This window comes from Anopheles cruzii, chromosome 3, assembly GCF_943734635.1.
Source record: "Anopheles cruzii chromosome 3, idAnoCruzAS_RS32_06, whole genome shotgun sequence".
NCBI classification, from domain to species: Eukaryota; Metazoa; Arthropoda; class Insecta; order Diptera; family Culicidae; genus Anopheles; species Anopheles cruzii.
In genome coordinates this window covers 47,335,324-47,354,262 of record NC_069145.1, presented here as the reverse complement: position 1 = coordinate 47,354,262, position 18,939 = coordinate 47,335,324, and the positions used below count along the sequence as shown (strand labels likewise).

At 48.6% G+C, this 18,939-nt stretch overlaps 1 protein-coding gene across 1 annotated transcript; it reads right to left on the bottom strand.

Annotated features, from left to right (window-relative positions):
• Positions 1-311: 311 nt before the first annotated feature.
• On the bottom strand, positions 312-18,351 carry LOC128271492 (katanin p60 ATPase-containing subunit A-like 1). Its single transcript, XM_053009053.1, has 3 exons — positions 18,330-18,351; positions 2,606-2,919; positions 312-2,526 (listed from the first exon to the last, which is right to left on the bottom strand). Exons 2-3 carry the CDS (start codon positions 2,786-2,788, stop codon positions 991-993), a joined length of 1,719 nt encoding a protein of 572 aa, XP_052865013.1. The 5' UTR covers positions 2,789-2,919; positions 18,330-18,351; the 3' UTR covers positions 312-990.
• Positions 18,352-18,939: the final 588 nt, after the last annotated feature.

The following is an 18,939-nucleotide window of genomic DNA, read 5'->3' as shown; positions in this document are numbered from 1 at the left end:
TGACAAATCAGGCGAATACTGAGAGTGGTCAATGACACAAATTTAGCTTTTGTTCAAAAACTACTTAATTGTGAAGGTCTTGTGAGTTAACTTTTTTTGTAACAAGGATGCTAAACTTACTGACGCAATCTTTTCAAACCATGTTACTAACAGATATGGCTGCATTTTATGTTTTATTAAAAAAAATCTCGTTATTAGATAGACTTACTGTGTATGTTTAGTATACTGCAGTAAATCGTCATCAACGTTCGTAACAGTACTTAATAGACACTCTTGTTTGAATTTTATATAAAATTGATTATTAATGGATTATTTCGTTTATTATTGTAATTAACATTATCATCGTTATCGGTATTAGTAAAAGTAAAAAGCAAAATGAACGTAGTTGAAAAGAAACCTTCGAAAAGTCGACAAACGCTTCGCGGTTCGCATAAAAGGCATAATTTAATCGGTTCTTTTTTATAAGCTCTTCTCTGAATCATCGCTGCGACTGTTGAGGAAAACCTTGTCCCCTGTTCGTGCGCACCTTCCTCAGTGTCGTGGGGACATGCGTGCAAGGAAACGAACCGAGCGAGTGTCAACACTCCAAAAGCCCGAGGCAAAGACCTATATGGGTGTGGTTGCCGTGTGTTTGCTGATCGTCCTGAGGAACTTTGAATGGCTTGCTGAGAAGCGAAAGTGGCACCGGCTTAGGACGTAATAATTTAGCAAAAGTCAATGCAGTCTCCTTTTTCCCTCCTGTATCCGTCGACCACACTCTTTCGACCTTATCACACAAACACACACGCATACACATTAAAATGTTTCATTCATCTTACAATCGCTCCTAGTTCAAGCCACTTCTATGAACGCCCTTTGCTCAGTTCCGTCTACCCTAAAAACCTCACTGTCAATGATCACAAACGTGTCGCATGGTCCCCCCCAATACACCTCTTCATTCGAATTTCGCCTCGTGTCCGACTCTCGCCACGCGTGAAGCAGGGGTCGACTTCAGGACGAACCGAACTCCTTCATCCACTGCTGGTACTTTGCCAGATCGTCTTTGGATACGCTCTTGTTGCACTTGGCGATGGCCTCTTTGAAGTCCTGCTTGGAAACGGGGAGATCGAGCTCTTCCTTGGCGAGCTGCCGGATCTGTTCCGGTCGCAGGCCGGCAATTTTGCGTCGCATCGACATCATCGACGCGTCCCGGCACACGTTGGTAATGTCGGCGCCCGAGTAACCATCCAGCCGATCGGCTATGTCTCGCATATCGACCAACTCGTCCACCTTCACCTCTCGCAGGTTGATCTTGAGTAGCGCCTCGCGTCCCTCACTGTTCGGTAGCGGGATGTAGATACGCTTCTCGAGCCGCCGCCGAAGCGCCTCGTCGATGTCCCACGGGAAGTTGGTGGCCGCCAGTACCATCACAATTTTGGTTGCCTCATCGTTGCTCACCCCGTCCATCTGCACCAGCAGCTCCGATTTGACGCGCCGTGACGCTTCGTGCTCCGACTCGGAACCACGCCGCGAACACAGCGAGTCGATTTCGTCGATAAAGATAGTGCTCGGTGCGTAGAAGCGGGCCATCTCGAACAGCAGGCGGACGAGTTTCTCCGACTCGCCGCGATACTTGGACGTGAGCGTCGACGAGGACACGTTGAAGAACGTCGTCCCGCATTCGGTCGCTACCGCTTTGGCGAGCATCGTTTTGCCCGTCCCCGGTGGTCCCACCATCAGCACTCCCTTCCACGGCCGCCGAATGCCCTTGAAGTAATCGGGCATCCACATCGGCAGCACGACCGCCTCCTCCAGCAATCGCTTCGCCTCGTGCAGGTCGGCAATGTCGTCCCAGTGGATGTTGGGGTTCTTTTGCAGGATGTCGCGCTCGAGCATATCGACCAAATCGATGTCAGCGTGGCTGGCCGGTTCGAACTTTCGTTCCGCTTCCTCCGGCGTGCTGCCACCACCGTTCGCATCGTCATCATCCGCCTTCTCCTTGTCACTCTTTTCACTAGCCGTGCCATTTGTTTCGCCGACGACGGGTGCCGCTCCTCGCGGACCGGCCGAGGACGATGATGCCGCACCCTGCGATCGGTGGGCCCGACTGAGGGTGCTGGTGCGGGATGCGCTACCATTTGTAGGCCCAGTAGCACGGGACTGGGCGCCGGTTTTGGTCCGCCCAACAGTCGACGATGATGCGGTGGCTGATTTGGTGGCGGCATTTCTTCGATTCACCTCAGACTTTCGATTCAGAGCCGTCCCGGAACGAGACTGAGTGCGGGGCGCAACACTCCGGCGTTGATCGGACACCTGTGGCATGTCCGGTGCCGGTGCCCAAACGTCCGGATCGACGCGCCTGATCGGCGGAGGCATCCAAACGTCGGGATCGGCCCGGAACCAGGCGGCCGGATCCTTGGTGGTCTCGTGCAGCGGTGCGTGAATGCGGGCCTGGATCGGAGCGTTCTGCAGGTCCATCGTTATTTCCGTGATTGTCTTCTGGGTTTGCTTCATCTGATTGTACTCTTTGCTAATTTCCTGCTGGATCTACAATCGAAGGAGAGGAAGAATGGTGAATTGATAAGCTTGCAATGCACGTTCTGGGGTGTCCTGCGTCGTTGCTTACCGCCAACCATTTGCCCTTCTTCAGTGGTTCGTGCAGACCGACCAGCAGCTTGCGGAGCATCTGCAGCACTCCCTCATAGTAGATGCCGGCCGAATCGTAGTTGCCCACCATCGCCATCTCGCGCGCCAGCCTTGTGTTTTCGCATATTTCCGTCGTCGATAGACCGGCCATAGCGATGGTCATTCCTTCAGGCTGCGCGTGAGCTGCGGCCACCAACGCTTGCAGTGCGCTCCGCCGCTGGTACGACTCGACTGCCGCGAGCCGAGCGACGAGTTCCTCGGTGTCGATGTTGATTTTTGTCCTGAACCGGGTCACTGGAAACGAAAAAACAAATTGAGGAGTTAGTTAAGAAGTAAAGTTTACCGATGATCTATTTCGTTTCGATCATTTTGCTGTCATTTTGTCGATTTTAAAGAGAATTAAAATTACACGGATACAAATCGATAATAAAAAATAACAAACACAATTCATTTTTGAATCACTTTAAGCCTATTCATTTATGGACTGTAACGTAGCGTCCACTTGTTTTTAAAGTGTCGCAGATTGTGGGAAGATTTGTGGCGCATAGTGGTCGATTTGGAAGTGCAAACGAGAAGAAAGTCTCAACCGAGACGACAAAGAAGAAATCACAAGACGTGAGTCTATTGCAAAGTTCTCACATTTCAATCAGTGCCGACCCCAGACACCAAACGTCGGTTATAGGCCACTTTTCTCCGGCAACCCGCTTTTTTTCCCCTCCAACTTCCCGACGCCTACCAAAAGAATCAACTTCCAGACGCCTTGTTACGCCATCGGCACGGGGTGTTGCTTGACAGTGCCGAAGCGATTTGTATGTATCGCGCCCTGCCGTGGTCTTCGTAAGGTCGGTGCGCCCTGCCGTAAACCAACGGCTTCGGGGCGCACAATCGTCAATTATAAGCTAATTAGGCAACGCACCAAAAACACCTCACGAGGGCCCACGGAAAGGCTGAAGGTACCAGCTCTGGCCAATGGCACCCAGACCGTGGGGCCGCGTTTAACTGGCTTCGGAGGAAGACCGAGAGTTTTGGTGTTCTTTAACAAGTGGCACCAGAGAGGAGTTTGGTATTTTCGGCCCCACCCGGCTTCTGGCAGATTCTTGGTCCAAAGCTCACCGAAGCCTACCGAAGGCTACACGCCAGACTCTCGCCAGATGGGAAAATTTACATTTTGCAATTGTTTCTTTTATATCGTCCCCGCCACATCGGGGTGAAGCAAAATTGCGTGCCCGGAAGAAATTCATCTTGTGCGGCAGGCCCCAATGCGCCAATTGTTGCGCACCTCGTTGCGCCGGAGATGCAACTGTTTTGCGATCGACGCCAGGTCCGGGGCCTCTGGGACTGGCCCGAATTCGCCCAGTCATTGTGTGTCGGGCGACTTGTTGCCCGCAGACTGCAGAAAGAGGCCAACAAAACGCCGGCAACCACGCACGCGAATAGTGTGTGTGTGTGAGAGTTGGCTTCTGTGCGGGCTTATCGGCGGTCTCGGGCGCGGCAGAAGGTTCCGTCCCGGGGGCCGTCAACGGGTTTTCTCGCCGTTGTCGTCGCCCGTCGCCGCTGATGGCGGGGTGTGCACTTTGAGAGCTGCCGCAACCACGCACATCCGATGACTAACACCCGGCAGCTACGGCTTAGGAAGTTGATACGGAGCATCAGCATCTTCGCGGCAGGTCTACAATAAAAAAAACAGACTGCAAACGGCTGAGAAATTTTCATTCCAAGGTTAAATGAGAACAATATAACACACTGTGAAGGAGAACAAAAGTAAGGCACACATTTTCGGACCGAAAGTGGAACAAAGTTACTCCTTACTGTGCAAGTAAAGCTCATTTGTTACGTGGCGCAAAAATTAAACGCAGATCACATTTTTAACCCGCTTTCAAGGCAGCTGGATCGGGAATTAAAAGCTAGGGCCGTGCAAAACCCGTAGTGGATGTTGGTTTCGGCCGAAACGAGCCAAAAAGGCGAAAGCACCCCGCAACGGGCTGTGTTGTTGTGGCAATCCCCCAAAAACCCGCTTGCCAAAAGTAAACACAACAAACAATAGAGACATAAAACATGGAACATAATTAGGCCTCGTCGGAGACTCACACAGCCCAACGCAGCGACGGCCCCGTTTGTTTCTATTTTCCCGATGGGTCATGTTTCGCAAACAATTGTTTCATCCTCGAAACGATCGGAGCCCCCCAAGAAGTAGCCCCATTTTGCTCTGGGCCATCGTTTGGCACTGTTTTGTAAGCAACAGCTCGCTCGAGTTCTTCTTCGTGCCCAGAGAGTCATACATTGCCAAACAGCGAAATCTCGGTGCAATTCACGTGCAAGACGACGACGACACGTCATCGCTCCGCAATGCAACAAGTACACGGTGCGAAAGTTGGGATTTGAGACAAAAATCTCGGCTACAAAAGAACAAAAAAGCGAACCCTCGAATTCTTTGCCAGCACGCGGCGGCGGCGGCGGCGGAGGATGGTAGACTGAGGGACACAGCATTAAGGACCCGGCAGTCAGTGATGCCGGTGGATCCCTCGTGTTGCTTTGCGCCAGATTTAGATCCGTTTCTTTCCATGCGGGGCAGCATTACCGTGCATCGCGCAATGTACCGCGTTTCGTCGGATGGTTGGAGATCAGTTGGGCCAACGAGGCGAGTAATATACCTCATGCATTGTATGAGTCATACGGTTCTCCTCATTTGGGGAGGACACACCATTTCGTCGTTTCGGTAGATAGTGGGAAAAGGGTACCACCTGGGTTGTTGCTGTTCGTACTAGTTACAATCATTTAGACACATTGAAGGTTGTTTTGCATGGAAATTATTGGTCGGACTGAGAAGTAATTTTCATACAAACGATCATACCACTCAAGCCGACTAAGCGTTGTAAACTGCCTCACAAAGGAGACTCGCTCGACTTTGTAGTCCGTTTTGCTTTCCTCTCCCTCTACTATTTCCTCTCCTCTCCTTAGATTTGTAAGTCTGACCTGTATAGCTCTAAGCAACCAGGTCTAATACATATAAGGTTAGGGAAAAAGTAATCCATCATTTTCTCGGTCGATAACTTTAGTGATTGATATCTCGTGAAGTATCGATCGTACAGTTTTAAGTTTAAGCTTGTTTTAAAGTTGATACTTTACACCTAAAAAGATGCTTATTGTTTGTTCCGTTCGTTCGTGAGTTACAGGGTGTAAACAATGGAAGTCACCAAAGAGAAAATTTGGTGTATTTTACAATTTTTCTTTGAAAACGGTGAAAATTCAAGTAAGGGCTCTGAATTTTTGCATGGTGTTTATGGTGCTGATGCTCTAACAGCTAGCTAGGCCAAATTTTGGCATGGTTAACCCGTTTCAGTTATTTTTTATGTTAAAATCTAGGCAGACACGTCATCGAAAATGTCGATAAAATCACAGAAATAATCGAAGTTGATCGGCTTGTTAGTAATCAGAGCATCGGCCAGGAGCTAAAGATTATCTATCAAATAGTTTTAAGCCATTTGCGCAAAGCTGGATTTAGAAAGAAGCTCGATGTTTGGGTGCCACCCTATTTACACCAAAAAACATGATGGCTCGAATTTCCATCGGTGAAGTTTCGGCTAAACGGAATGAAAACGAACCATTTCTTAAACGGATAGGTACTGGGGATGAGAAATGGGATACATACGACAGTACTGTGTGAAAATAATCGTGATCAAAGCGTGATGAAGCAGCTCAACCGGTGGTCAAAACCAGGACTAACGACGAGGAGGGTTTTACTGGGTATATGGTGGGACTCGAATGGAATCGTTTATTATGAGTTACTCTCGTGCCAAACACTAAATTTCAGACCTCTACTGTCAATAACTGCACGGTTTGAAGCTAACAATTGACCAGAAACGACCAGAATCGGCCAACGGAAGAGGTGTTGTGTTCCATCAGGAAAACGAAATGTCACGCACGTCTTTAGTGACTCACCAGAAAGTCCGAGATTTTGTTTGGGATGTTTTAATGCACCCACCATATAGTCCGGACCTTGCACTAAGCGATTGACACCTTTTTCGCGCATTACAAAATTTCCTTAGTGATGCAAAAGTGAGACTAAGAAAGGATTGTGAAAAAAGATTGCTAGATTGGTAGAGTTTGTCGGCAATAACGAGCAAGCCTACTACGATGGATGACTTTTTCCCCAGCCTATTATTATTAGTATTATTATTATTCGAAACAATGGGTCTCTTATTGGAACGCCTCCTAAGACGAGACGACTGAAGCCCCGAGCTCACAGTCTCTACAATAACACAACAACAACATCATATGTTCTGTTTTTGTACTTATTTTTTTTTAATCCTAAAAGATCGGGCCGTATTTTTATTTTGTTGTGGTAGTTAAGCTACAAACGTAGAATAACAACCGAAAAAATTAATTAAAACACCCAATAACTAACATAAAAGAAATAATAATAATAACATTCATTACACCTGGTTGCTTAAAGCTTAAACGTTTGAACTATAATTTTATATGCACTTCCAGTGAGCATAAACTTGCGAATTCGGCCTAGTGAGCAACACTGGGCAGCATCAGCGCCCATGGTGCCATTCTTGCTTACACAACCGTAAGCAAGAGACGGAACGAACGATGAGGCTCTCTCGTGCTAAAGTCATCAACGAAAAAAGTCGGCACATGCTATTCGGGCCCCGCGAGCGCTTCGAGGTTGCCTCTGCATCCATTTTCAATTCTTCGCGGTGGCAGCATCGGAAAGCGTAGTGTGGCCCGCCAATGCGCGAGACAATTTAAATATAAGATTGCCCCGCGAACTGCGCAGTCCAAGTGCGATCGGATCCCGACACTATGCGCCACACCTCGTGGTGTACCAATGACAGAGGAGTGCTCCCCAATAGAGTCGTCGTTGCAACGGTTTTGTGCCGCCAGCCATCGATCACAAGACGGAAAAGCCTCGCTCCACCGTGCCCCGGCATCCGTCCGTCCCGGGATGGTAAATAGACGGACTGACGGACTAACGGACTATCCATTCAAAAGCACCTAGACCGTTCGATGGACACCGTCATGTTAGTAGGTCGGTTCTTTGGGGCGAAACAATGGACAGCTCGACGCCGTAGCCGTACTAGGCTGAGGCCATTTAGAGCGGAAGATGACGAAATTTGCCCAACAGATAGATTCGTGTTGCCATTCTTTCTTCCCGCAACTTCAAGATGACAGTTTACTGATTTACGAAAGGCATCCTCATTCGCAGATAGCAAATAGTGCCGGTGTCCTCACTCAGGATCAACTTAACTGGTGGCACCACAACCCCATTGGAATGGCGCAGTCAAGCGGGATGATGAATGCGTTCAATAACCCCCGTCGGGCGCGTTAACCACCCTTAGCCTTCGAAGAATTAATGGCACACGTCGCGGCCGCCCTGAACACTGACCCTGTCCCGTCTCCTGCTGTCGGTTCGGCTCGACATAATAAATCGAAACACAGCTCGAAAGGCACACAGATGCATGCGGCGGGCGAGTCAGCTGTCCGCGTAACGACAAAACCGTTAAGGAAGCTGTACTTGAGCCCCGGCAGCAGCTGAGTATGACCTTCGCAAGAGTCAACCGCTGAGTCCAGCCCGACGAGAGAGGAACATACACTGGTTGATGTAACGATTGATCTTTCCGGCCCCGGTAAGCTGTACTTTTGTGGAGAATTCGGTTGTGAGCCTCTACAGAAGACAAAAACGCCAGCAAAGATTCATTTTATGGTTAAACGACGAACCCACGAAAATGAACACGAATAAAAGAGTAAATTACAAACCATGAAGTCTATCGCATAGAAAGTGGCCACTCTGTTCTATCGCTCACGGCGATAGCAAATACGGAACCCGCCCATTAACCCATGTACTGCACAGGCCAAAGTGTTCGCTGTAACGACGTAACTGGCACAAGATGTACACATTGTAAAGGGGGCCAGCCAGACTGCATCATGCACCGTACTTGTGGAGTACGGGAACTTCCATTGGCCGGGCATACAAGAGGCCCGAAGGCGCCGCCGTAGCCGGTACTTGACGGATTTACGCCTCGTGCCAGACGTCAGGCCGTGGCGATTGAACTGGGAGCCCCGTCCGCCTCCGGACTAGAAGAAGGCCAATATAAGAAAACAGAAATGGGTACGGGAGAGTAGCTGGCAGTGATTTCGAAGAAGTTCCACCGGGTTCTTCGCCTTGGACCGACCCGGCCAACCGACGAACAGGTTCAAGAGTTTCCAAACGGTTCCGCGCAGAGGTCTTTCATCTTTTCTTCCTCTTTCTTCCGCAACAGGAACAACCCCACACACACACGCGCGCGCCCGCCGTGGATGATGCGGTGATGGGGTGGTTCGGTGTCAGTAGCCTCCACCACCACGCGTTTCGCGTTTCTTTCTTACGCGCCCGTTGCGCGAGAAACCAGACACCGGGAGGAAGGAGCGCACGGCACCGGGTGTTTACGGTTAATTTCTCGCAAATACTCGTCATTCAATTTAAGAGACCCGTAATTACTTTCCGGACTTTGGGGTCCTCCGTATAGACACACTCTCGGGTGGTTTGTCTCTCCGCGATCGCAGGGGGAGCTGTTTGCCCGAGCCAACGGGGGTTTCGGCCGAACGAGCAGCCGGCTCTGGGTGGAACAATCTTGACCATTCTTTCGCTAGTGCGTGGTCTAGTGCTGCTTCAGAAGAACTCGTGGTCACGTGGGTTCGCAATTCGCAACGAAATATGCGATCAAGTGTGGAACACTTTCACAGAATGGTACAACAAACGATCGACGAAATGGGGAGAGAGAGAGATAAAAGCAAAGAAAATTGCTTCGTATGTGGAAAAAAAAAAATTCAAGTTCCTCAAGTCGACACAAACCAAGTGTACTAACCGGTGGGTATTGAGTCTTGGCAGTAAATAATGATCATCGTACTTCTCACATCGTAGCCTCGCCTTCCGCAGTTGACAGACTGTCAGTGTATGGGCGGCAAATCTTCGGAATCCCCAATGTAGCACCACAGTGCAAAGAAAATGCCAACGTTTACCTGTTCGTCGTCGTTCAAATACTGTCGGATTCTTACATGACACCACATGCGCCGGACGACGCAATGGAGTTTGGCAAACAAATCGTAAACTGGTGGAAGCCCCGCCAGAGAAGACAAATAAGGTCGTATGACGCGTACTATGTTCGTATGAGTAACCCGAAGTATTTAATTGGACAAAACAATCAAATTGAATACCCAAAGGAACATACGAATGTGTTCAATAAGTTCGTAGCCTCGATAACAGAGGGCGCTGCTACGAGCCTAATTTTTGTTGTTATGTTGATACACGTATTAAAAGTTTTATTTTATTCGGTCGCCTAATTGGTTTTTTACAAGCCATTTTGTAGCGACGTGTCGCAGTATTTTTTACAATGGAAAAAGTTATCGAAAAAGTATCAAAGTACGAAGTATCGAAAAGTACTTAGTATCGAAAAAGTTGCGTATCGTGCAGTGATTTAATTTTTATTTTTGAAAGGCTTAAAAGCAAAGGAAATTTATGAACGAATGTTGAAAGTCTATAAGGAATCTTCACCTTCAATTAGTACATTAAATAAGGGGTTTCTGAATTTCTTATCCACGTCAAAAACGTCCAAAAACAGACACAACACCGTACAAAAAATATAGGATATCGTATTGGAATCACTTAAAGAGATTTAGTATACGGCCTAGCCATTAGTATAGCCAATATTTTGACTGAAGTATTGGGTTTCAGAAAGCTGTTTTCGCTAAAAACGCATTCGAATGCATCTTTCTTAACAACATTTAAAGCGTTTTCGATAGGATAAAGTGGATTTTGTGCATCGAATCATCACTATGGATGAGACTTGGGTCTATCATAATGATCCTGAATCAAAACAAGAGGCTAAAGAGTCGTGTGAACCTGGTTCTTCGGCTCCGAAACGAGTTTGTGTCCAGAAATCGCCCAAAACGGTGTTAGCATCAGTTTTGTGGGACGCGAATGAGATTTTGTTAGCAGATTACTTGCAAACTGATAAAACAATAAATTTTGATTATTGTTGTAACATTTTAGACCAACTGGAAGAGAAAATTCGTGAAAAAAGACCCGATTTGAAGAAGGAAAACATCCTCTTTCATCAGGGCAATAAACCCGTCACAAGAACATTTTGAAAATGGCAAAAATCAATGAATTAAAGTTCGAATTGTTGGAGTATCCCTATTCCCTATCCCTATTCACCATATTTGGCTCCTAGAACTTCCATCTGTTTTTAGACCCAAAAAAATCATGCGTGAAAGGCGTTTTCCATCAAATGATGACGTCATAACAGCTGCGGAGACGTATTTTGAAGGCGTTCACTTCAAGGATGGAATTTATAAATTGGAGTCTCCTCGGAACAAGTGTATTGAAGTTCAGGAAGGCCATACTGAATAATAAAGTGAATTTCAAACCATAAAAATGTGTTTTTCTTATCGAGGCAAGGAGCTTATTGAACATCCTATTACTTTTCGAGAAAATGTAAACAAAAAATCGTACACGCGATGTTAACGCTTACGATTGAAGCCGGTTGTTGGTACCACGGGATCGCTTATTAGATTAGCATTGAAACGAACCCACATTCGGCGGGCCCGATCATGATTGAACGGGGGTTGGGCCCGTTGCTGTGTGAAAAAATCGCTCAGCTTTCCACTCGCACCCGCACGCACTCGCATAGAAACGTAACTCATTCACAGCGGCAACGTGAGCATACTTAAAAGGCACCACAGAAGCGCCGTCGAAAAAAAGGCCCGGTCCCGGATTGGTAACATAGTCAATTCACAGCTTCGAACAGCCTCCTCCTCCGGCAGCTCCGGTCCCTCTCTGCGTTCCAAAGTCTCCATTTACATCCACTCAATCATCGCGGCCTCTCGATTCACTCTAAAAGACGCTAATTTCGCCAGGAAGCACACCGAGGAACCGGTCGAATGAAAGAACGAAAGGCAGCAGGAAAAGAAATACACACTCTCGACCCTGAACCTTGCCACGCCGCCACACGCCATAAATACTTCCAACGTCGCCGCCGCCGCCACCGCCACCGCCGACAAACGCAAGCACGTGAAGGTCGAACGAATTTGCGTGTAGACGGAACGCGCGGGCCATAAAACGAACGGGGGAAAAAGCACCAGGAGGAGGAACATTCCAAATCTTCCGGTCCAAGCTAAGCTTCCGGGAACATCGCGCCCGACCGACTCGTTCCGGCACCGCGTGTTTCGATACGCAAATGTGTTCCGGAATCGTTTCCGGACCCCAGCGCGCGATCGAGTTGAATGTAAAATCGAAAACTGTACCAGTTTCTCGCGTTCGATCGATCAGCAGCACACCACAATGGTTGGCGGGTTGGTGGTTGCTGCATCCAAATTTCTTCGGCCGGCTATTTCTAACCGAAATCCCCGACTGGCGACTTCGCGAGGCACTTCGTAAGGAACCAACATGGCAGGGCAAGGCAAGCCTGGCGCGCGCGTGGTGGCCGTACGGAAATAGCGTACGGAAAATAGGGCGACAGAGTCTCGCGCCCGCAGTGACGCCTTTTTTCCGAACGGGCCCCCCAAAAACGCGCTTTTAATTTTAAACGCGCCCCACGGCCCCATCCGGTGGAGGGTTGATGCGCGAAAACAGTGAACCAGTTTGTAATGAGGAACGAAAAAAAAATCCGGTGAGTAACAAAAGAGTCGCGGCACTCGAGCGGCGCTCAACCGTCGTCTATTGCGCTGCACTGTGGTGGCGTGAAAGCATGGGAATGTGGCCACAGTTTGAAAAGAAAGCACACGGCACGGCACAGGGCTCATAGTTTCGGAGGCGGAAATGAAACGCCAAGCGCAAACGCATTTGCCGGGTACCGAGAGTCGCGCTTTCGGTCGGTGACAACGCACCGCGGCGCAGAGGGGGAAGCTGCGCTGGGAATCGCCAGCGCTGGTGGCATACATCTTACAGTTTATCTGCCACGCGCTGAGATTGCAGTTCGTGTTGGTGGCAACGCGGCGTTGGCCGTCTTGTGGGCGGGAAGAGGCGTAAGTTATTCTATTTTGTGCGACGCAAGCTCGAAAGATGGTTTCAAATAAACTAAAACACTCAAACAAAGAAGTATTAAAATTGGAGCTGTCAAATAAATTTGTTCGCTTTTCGCTAAAACGCCGCCGGAAGGAGTCAAAAGCTAGTGCGTCAAACGGCTGACGAGAGCGATCCGTTCGTTCTTCTGCGCTCAATGATCGGAATGCTTAGTTTGGGCGGCTCCGAGACGGCCTACTACCAACCCCGATTGCCGCCAGGTAGGGTGACGTGATCGAATTTTTGCACCGCGACCATCTCGTCGGCACCGTGCACTATCACCACCAACGCACCATCAACGACGACGACGACAATAAATCGGGAACAAACAAAACCTAACCTATTCGAAAAAAACGGAGGGAGGCCACCTAAACCGAAGAATCAATCTCCAACGCGATCGCGACCGCGGCGCGCAACTTTGGCGAGACCTTGGTCCGGGTGCAGCAGCAGCGCGAAGGGGCGAGCGGCAAAGCTTTGCGTAGGCCGCCAACGTAGCGTCATCGCCGCGTACCGGCAACTTGTTCCGTCCATTCACGGCGCTCTAAACGATGACGAGCTCGCCGAGCCGCGCGCGCAACACATCCTCCAACGCGCGATCGCTTCGCTCCGGGTTTGACGACAACGACGACGACTGATTTGTCTCATAGAGGCGGCGTAACGTGATTTGAGTTGCCGATCAAGGCGATCGAGGCGCGTTCGGTCGTTGGCGGCGGTGGCAGCTCAGCGATTCGTTTCGATCACCGTCGCCGGTTCGTTGTACGTTGCCGAGTCGGGACGGTGACACGGGACAACACGGGGCACTAAAAGATAAATTTCATACATTTAACGAGCCCTCTTTGCAAAGAGAGGATTTTCTTAATCTGTTCCGTGAATTGGGCACCGCAAAACGGCAGCCTCCTCATAAACGGGTTCGTTACTTCCTCGTGGGACAAGCGACTCGACGGACGGAAGTCATACAGAGCTCCAGGTGGTTGCCGCCACAGCGCGGTCATTCAAAGAGTTTGAGGCACGTGAGCCTTGCGAGCACCATCATCGGCAGTGGCGCAGTACATGATGCATTTCGCATCTGCATACATCAATGGCGGGCGCGGGTTGCATGTGCCGAACGTCACGTAAGAACGTCACGTTTTGAACGAGGAGACGCTCACGGGCACAGCGCAAGTTAGCGTTTGGCGCTGGCGCAAAGTTGCAGCTCGACTTCTCCGGCGACAAACGAGAAAAATGATGCCCTTTCGGTGGGGATGCACTTCGCGGGCGGTTGGCCCTAAAAAGGGCACAAAACCGGTACACGCAGCAATCAGAGGCCCGCTTCTTCAGCTTACGTCGTCGTGATCGCGCACTTCGTGTGTCGCTTAGGAAGTCTACAATTGAAATTGAAATTTCATGTAATGATGACATTTTATATTAGGTTAGCTAAAAAGTAATCCATTATTTTTGAGTGACATTTAAAACTTTATTTAAGACACTTCCGATGGTCCGATTTACGTCAAATATACACCATTTTGTTGGAATTTTTTTGCCTTTACAAAAATAGTCTTCCAAAATGCCTCTCTTGTAGAAGGCTTAGTCGTTATTGGCGAAAAACTCGAGCAATCCATTTTCACCATCCTTTTTTGATCTCATGTTTTTCATCACTCTGGAAATTTTTTAATGCGCGAAAAAAGTGTCAATCGCTTGGTGCAAGGTCCAGACTATGTGGTGGATGCATTAAAAATTCCCAACCAAGCTCCCGGACTTTCTGGACTTTCTTTCTGGTCACTAAAGACGAGCGTCACATTTCGTTGTCCTGTTGAAACACAAAACCTCTTCCGTTGGCCAATTCTGGCCGTTTCTAGTCAATCGGTAGCTTCAAACGGTGCAGTTATTAACAGTAGGATTCTGAATTTAATGTTTGGCTACACGAAAGCAACTCATAATAAACGATTACTTACAAGACCTACCATATGCCCAATAGAACCAGGGTAGAACCGTAAGTCCTGGTTTATCCATCGGTTAAGATACTTCACCACGCTTAGACCACGACCGATTTCACACAATATTGTCGTATGTGTCCCATTTCTCATCCCCAGTACCCATCCGCTTAAGAAGTAATTCGATTTTATTCCGTTTCGCCAAAACTTCGCCGACAGCCATTCGATCCATCATGTTTTTTGGTGTAAATACGGTGGCGCCCAAACTTCGAGCTACTTTCTAAATCCAACTTTACGCAAATGGCTTAAACTTGTCTGATGGTTAATCTGTAGCTCCTGGCCGATGCTCTGATTACTAACATTCCGATCAACTTAGATGGTTTCTGTGATTTTATCGACATTTTCGATGACGTGTCTGTCTTGGCTTTAACATAAAAAATAACTGAAACGGGTCGACGAAACCAAAGTTTTACGTAGCTAGCTGTTAGAGTATCGGCACCATGAACACAAGGCACAACTTCAGCCGCTTAGCTTGAATTTTCGCCTTTTTTCAAAGAAAAACTGTAAAATGTATCGAATTTTCTCTTTGTTGACTTCCATCGTTAGTAACTCACAGTTGAAAGAAGTAAACAAAAAATAGTGACAGCATTTTTTGAAGTATAAAGTTTCAGCTTTAAAACGAGCACAAACTTGAAACTGTACGATCGATTCTTTGCGAGATATCGATCACTCCATAGAGAAATCCATAGAGAACGAGACATTTTATATGAAACTCATAGAGAATAGTGGTTGTTAGTTTACGATCACGGATCACGTGCCGTGTTCTGTTAGTCGACAGACATGGAAAACAAATTGATGAGGCAGCCCCTCAACAGAGCCTCGTCTGATCGAGACGCTAGGCGCCAGAGCTTCGCGGATTCCCGCGGCAAGATTGAAGAGTGTTTCGTACGCATGTTTACACGTTTCCCTTCGTTTTCTTCATTCGGTTGGCCTCACCAGTGCGTAGGAAGCAGGAAATCAAACGCAAAGCATGAATCCTTCGTACTGTCTACTTTCCCTGTGACTTTCCTGGATAGCAACGTTCTGCCCACACAACGATCCGTTGGTAGTACTTTCGATTTCGCAACAGATCGTCGTATCGATGTTGCGGAGGTTTCGTCGAACGAGTTCCGTTCCGACGATCGGGGAGCGAAATAAAAAAAAACCTCAGTTATCTAAGTAGCTACAGAAGAAACCCCACAATCCGCGAGGAGAAAGGTGACTCCTCAAACGGAACTGAAAGCGAGCCGGCCGACCGGCCGGCCGGCCGAAGAACGGACTGTTATTTGATCCGAGTGAAAAACGAACGATCGCACTCAAACGCGCTAAAACGGCAAATCTTGCACCGTTTTTACGGTGAACTTTGGATGAAAAACAATTACGTAGCTTTACGGGGCACACAACCTAAAAAGAGAAAACGTGCTGCCCCCAGTGCTGCCCCTTTCATTGTGGCACGATAATCTACATGAAATCCAGTGTAAGAAGCATCGTTCAAACCACCTTCTTATCGACAAACTGGCCTCGGTGACGAAATTACATACCGTCACGCATGGTCATCGGTTTCACGTTTTACGGAAAGCGATAAAGAATATGGTGCTCTCTTCGACGGAATGGCGAAGAAGTTGTTCTTTGCCCTACAAACAATCTTCGCAGTAAACGTGCGGCGTGCGGGAAAACACAAAACTGCTTAACGTTGTGTAACTTGCCAGCCAACGGTAACCAGGTCAGCCAGGAACACGTTCAAAACACCGGAAGGTTGTGTTTAAAAAGAATAAAAGTGTTTTAAACACGCATTATCGCAGTAAGCTTGTGGAAAGTAGTGTGCACAGCCAATCGACGTCGTAATGGCGCCCGATAAGTGTACGATCTACTTGAAAGTGTCGCTGGTTTCGCTACTTCAACTTCTTGGCACAGCGATACGTTGGATCGAATAAACATTTGAAAATGGGTGAATCATCGAAATGTCTATATAAAGTTCCGTCGCCCGGCACAAAAGAAAATTTCATCCATCGATTTCTCTCACATCATGGGATATTTACATGGAATCATCAGTTTGCTTCGAACGGGCAAAACCCTACCGTCACTCTGTCGGAAGTGAATCAATAACATTTCTTTAACCCCTAACCAATGCGTCAAAATTATGGCAGCCATCCGAAACACCCAGTCATCAAAGCAACCTTCCTGTGGAAGTAGATCAACTCTTATCGACCGGTTCGCCTGTGTCTGGCGTGCTACGACGTTTGTGGTCGCTTGTGGTCGCCGTCCGAAATTAGGCTAGTCTCACGGCATTTTCGTAAGAACGTAATGACGCAAAGTCTTCGTTACACGCGGATGGAAAACGGGTGGAACGGGTTGGTTGGTGCTTGATCGATAGTGAAAAAAGGGGACCATTCCCTCTGCTATCGCAAAGCGGTGCACGCAAGGAAAATTGAAGAAAATATACACTTCCCGGCGAAGCGTCCGTCTCCAACATTCACCCGAGAGGGAGAAAATCGTTTTTTACACATTCAACAAACCACGCTGGCCGCGCTGGTTGACCCGAGGCGCTGCTGCCGCCGCTCTAAATCCAGCGCGAAAAAGGGTGCCAACTCGACGGAAGTCACGAGAACCATCATTTAAGGTATGGGTCCGGCGGACGACTTGACCACAAAAAAGCATACCCAAAACAAACCCCATCATCATCGCGCGGATCGCGGCCGCGAGTGGATCATCGTGAGAGAAAAAGTTTATTTTTCTATTAAACCCGATGAGTGGCTTTTCGCTGAAGCTTTCCCTTTGGGGAAGGATTTGCTCGGTACCTTTGGCGGTGGTAACTGTTTTGCGCTGCTGCAGTTTTGTAAATAAGACCGCGCATGTTGTTTAACTTCGCAAGTGCGCTTTTTTCTCATTAAAGTGAAGTAAAAAATTTGAAAAAGTTACGGTTACAAAAACTGTAATAGAACGGGCCCTCCTTTTTGGGTGCATTTCCGGAGACGGGTTCTTAATTCAAATAAGATCACACTGTCATTGAAATTTGGACTTAAAGCGCGTCCGATGTGAGTTTTCCCACAAATCGACGGCGTAAGAAATTTGGCCTACAAAGGGTCGACTTCAGTGCTCTACATTCGACGCGTTACCAACTCGGAAACGGGCTCGACCCATGCCCCATCTGGTGGGAGGGTAACCGCGGAACGCTCTTTGGTCAATATCACGATGGAAACACAATGCGACAGACCGCCTCCTTCGTTTTAACGCCTGGCCGCCTTAGATTGTGTTGCAAGATTCTAGCGAAGCCGTGGGCCGTCGTTTTCTTCCAGCCACGTATTTGCACCGACTCTTTCGGGAGTACATAAGACACAAGGAGGGGAGGGGGACCGGCCAGGGTCACTGCTTATCGTGAGAAGGTGGTGGCGGACAGGTGGTCCATCGGAGAAACAGGGGTGTACCCCTCTCTGTTAGAACCGGTTGACCTCGTCACGACGACAGAGTGACAACAGCTCCGAGCTGAGGTCGTCCCAACGTGCTGGAAGTACGCAAAACATAAGCAAGCACAAACACATGGAGAGTTTGAGACGGACCATCATGAGGTGAGTAGAATTCACGGCCAGTAGTGGTTCGCGAGCCAAAATAAAGAAGTAGTGTTCCGTCCAAGAAGGTCGGACACGAGAGGGAAACATTAACGCGCTTTGCGTGGCCATCTAGGGAAGGGCAGAACGACGGTTGGGTCTCACCTGAAGAAAGAAAAGGGTTTCCTTCTGCTCGGCCGCTACCGAAATGGTTCTCCGCCAGGCCAGGTCACCGGTCCGCGATGGAAGGATGATGATGTCAAGCGTTTGTTTTCAGTTTCGCTTTCGACGCCCTATTGCCGCAAACGGGGAAACCGCAGTCCTCGTTCGGAGGTGATAAGATGGTCCGCGGTTTGCTGCCTTCACATTACCACGGGAGCGATAACGAACGGCTTCGCGGGTTATTGATAGATGTGTATGTGTACGAGTGGGTGTGTGTGTCGTTACAACTAAGCGGAGCACGATACAGCGTCTGCCGCTGTCATTGCGCACCGTATATCCGCGAGGCCGTTACCGTCTGCCAGCTGACTGAAATCAGTAGAACCGCAGCAGGCGAGCGTTATATCCAACAGTGGCTCGAAGCAGACTCCAAAACATCAACACACTGCTTGCTGCGATTTGCTCTCGGCGTTCTCGCTTCTTCTACTGAGGCACTCCAGGTGAACAACAGAACTCGGGGAAAAACATAACCACGAAGGGGAACAACATTCGCTGTTGCATTTGGCCGCCGACTGGACTTTTCACACTTTTCGAGACACACACAGAAAAACACCAG

What these genes read in the sequence shown, in the direction of transcription:
- LOC128271492 (XM_053009053.1), bottom strand. Translation starts at nt 2,788, where the DNA reads ATGACCATCGCTATGGCCGGTCTATCGACGACGGAAATATGCGAAAAC. An exon ending in AGAAGGGCAAATGGTTGGCG is followed by an intron (nt 2,527 to 2,605) that starts GTAAGCAACGAC and finishes CTTCGATTGTAG; the next exon opens with ATCCAGCAGGAAATTAGCAA.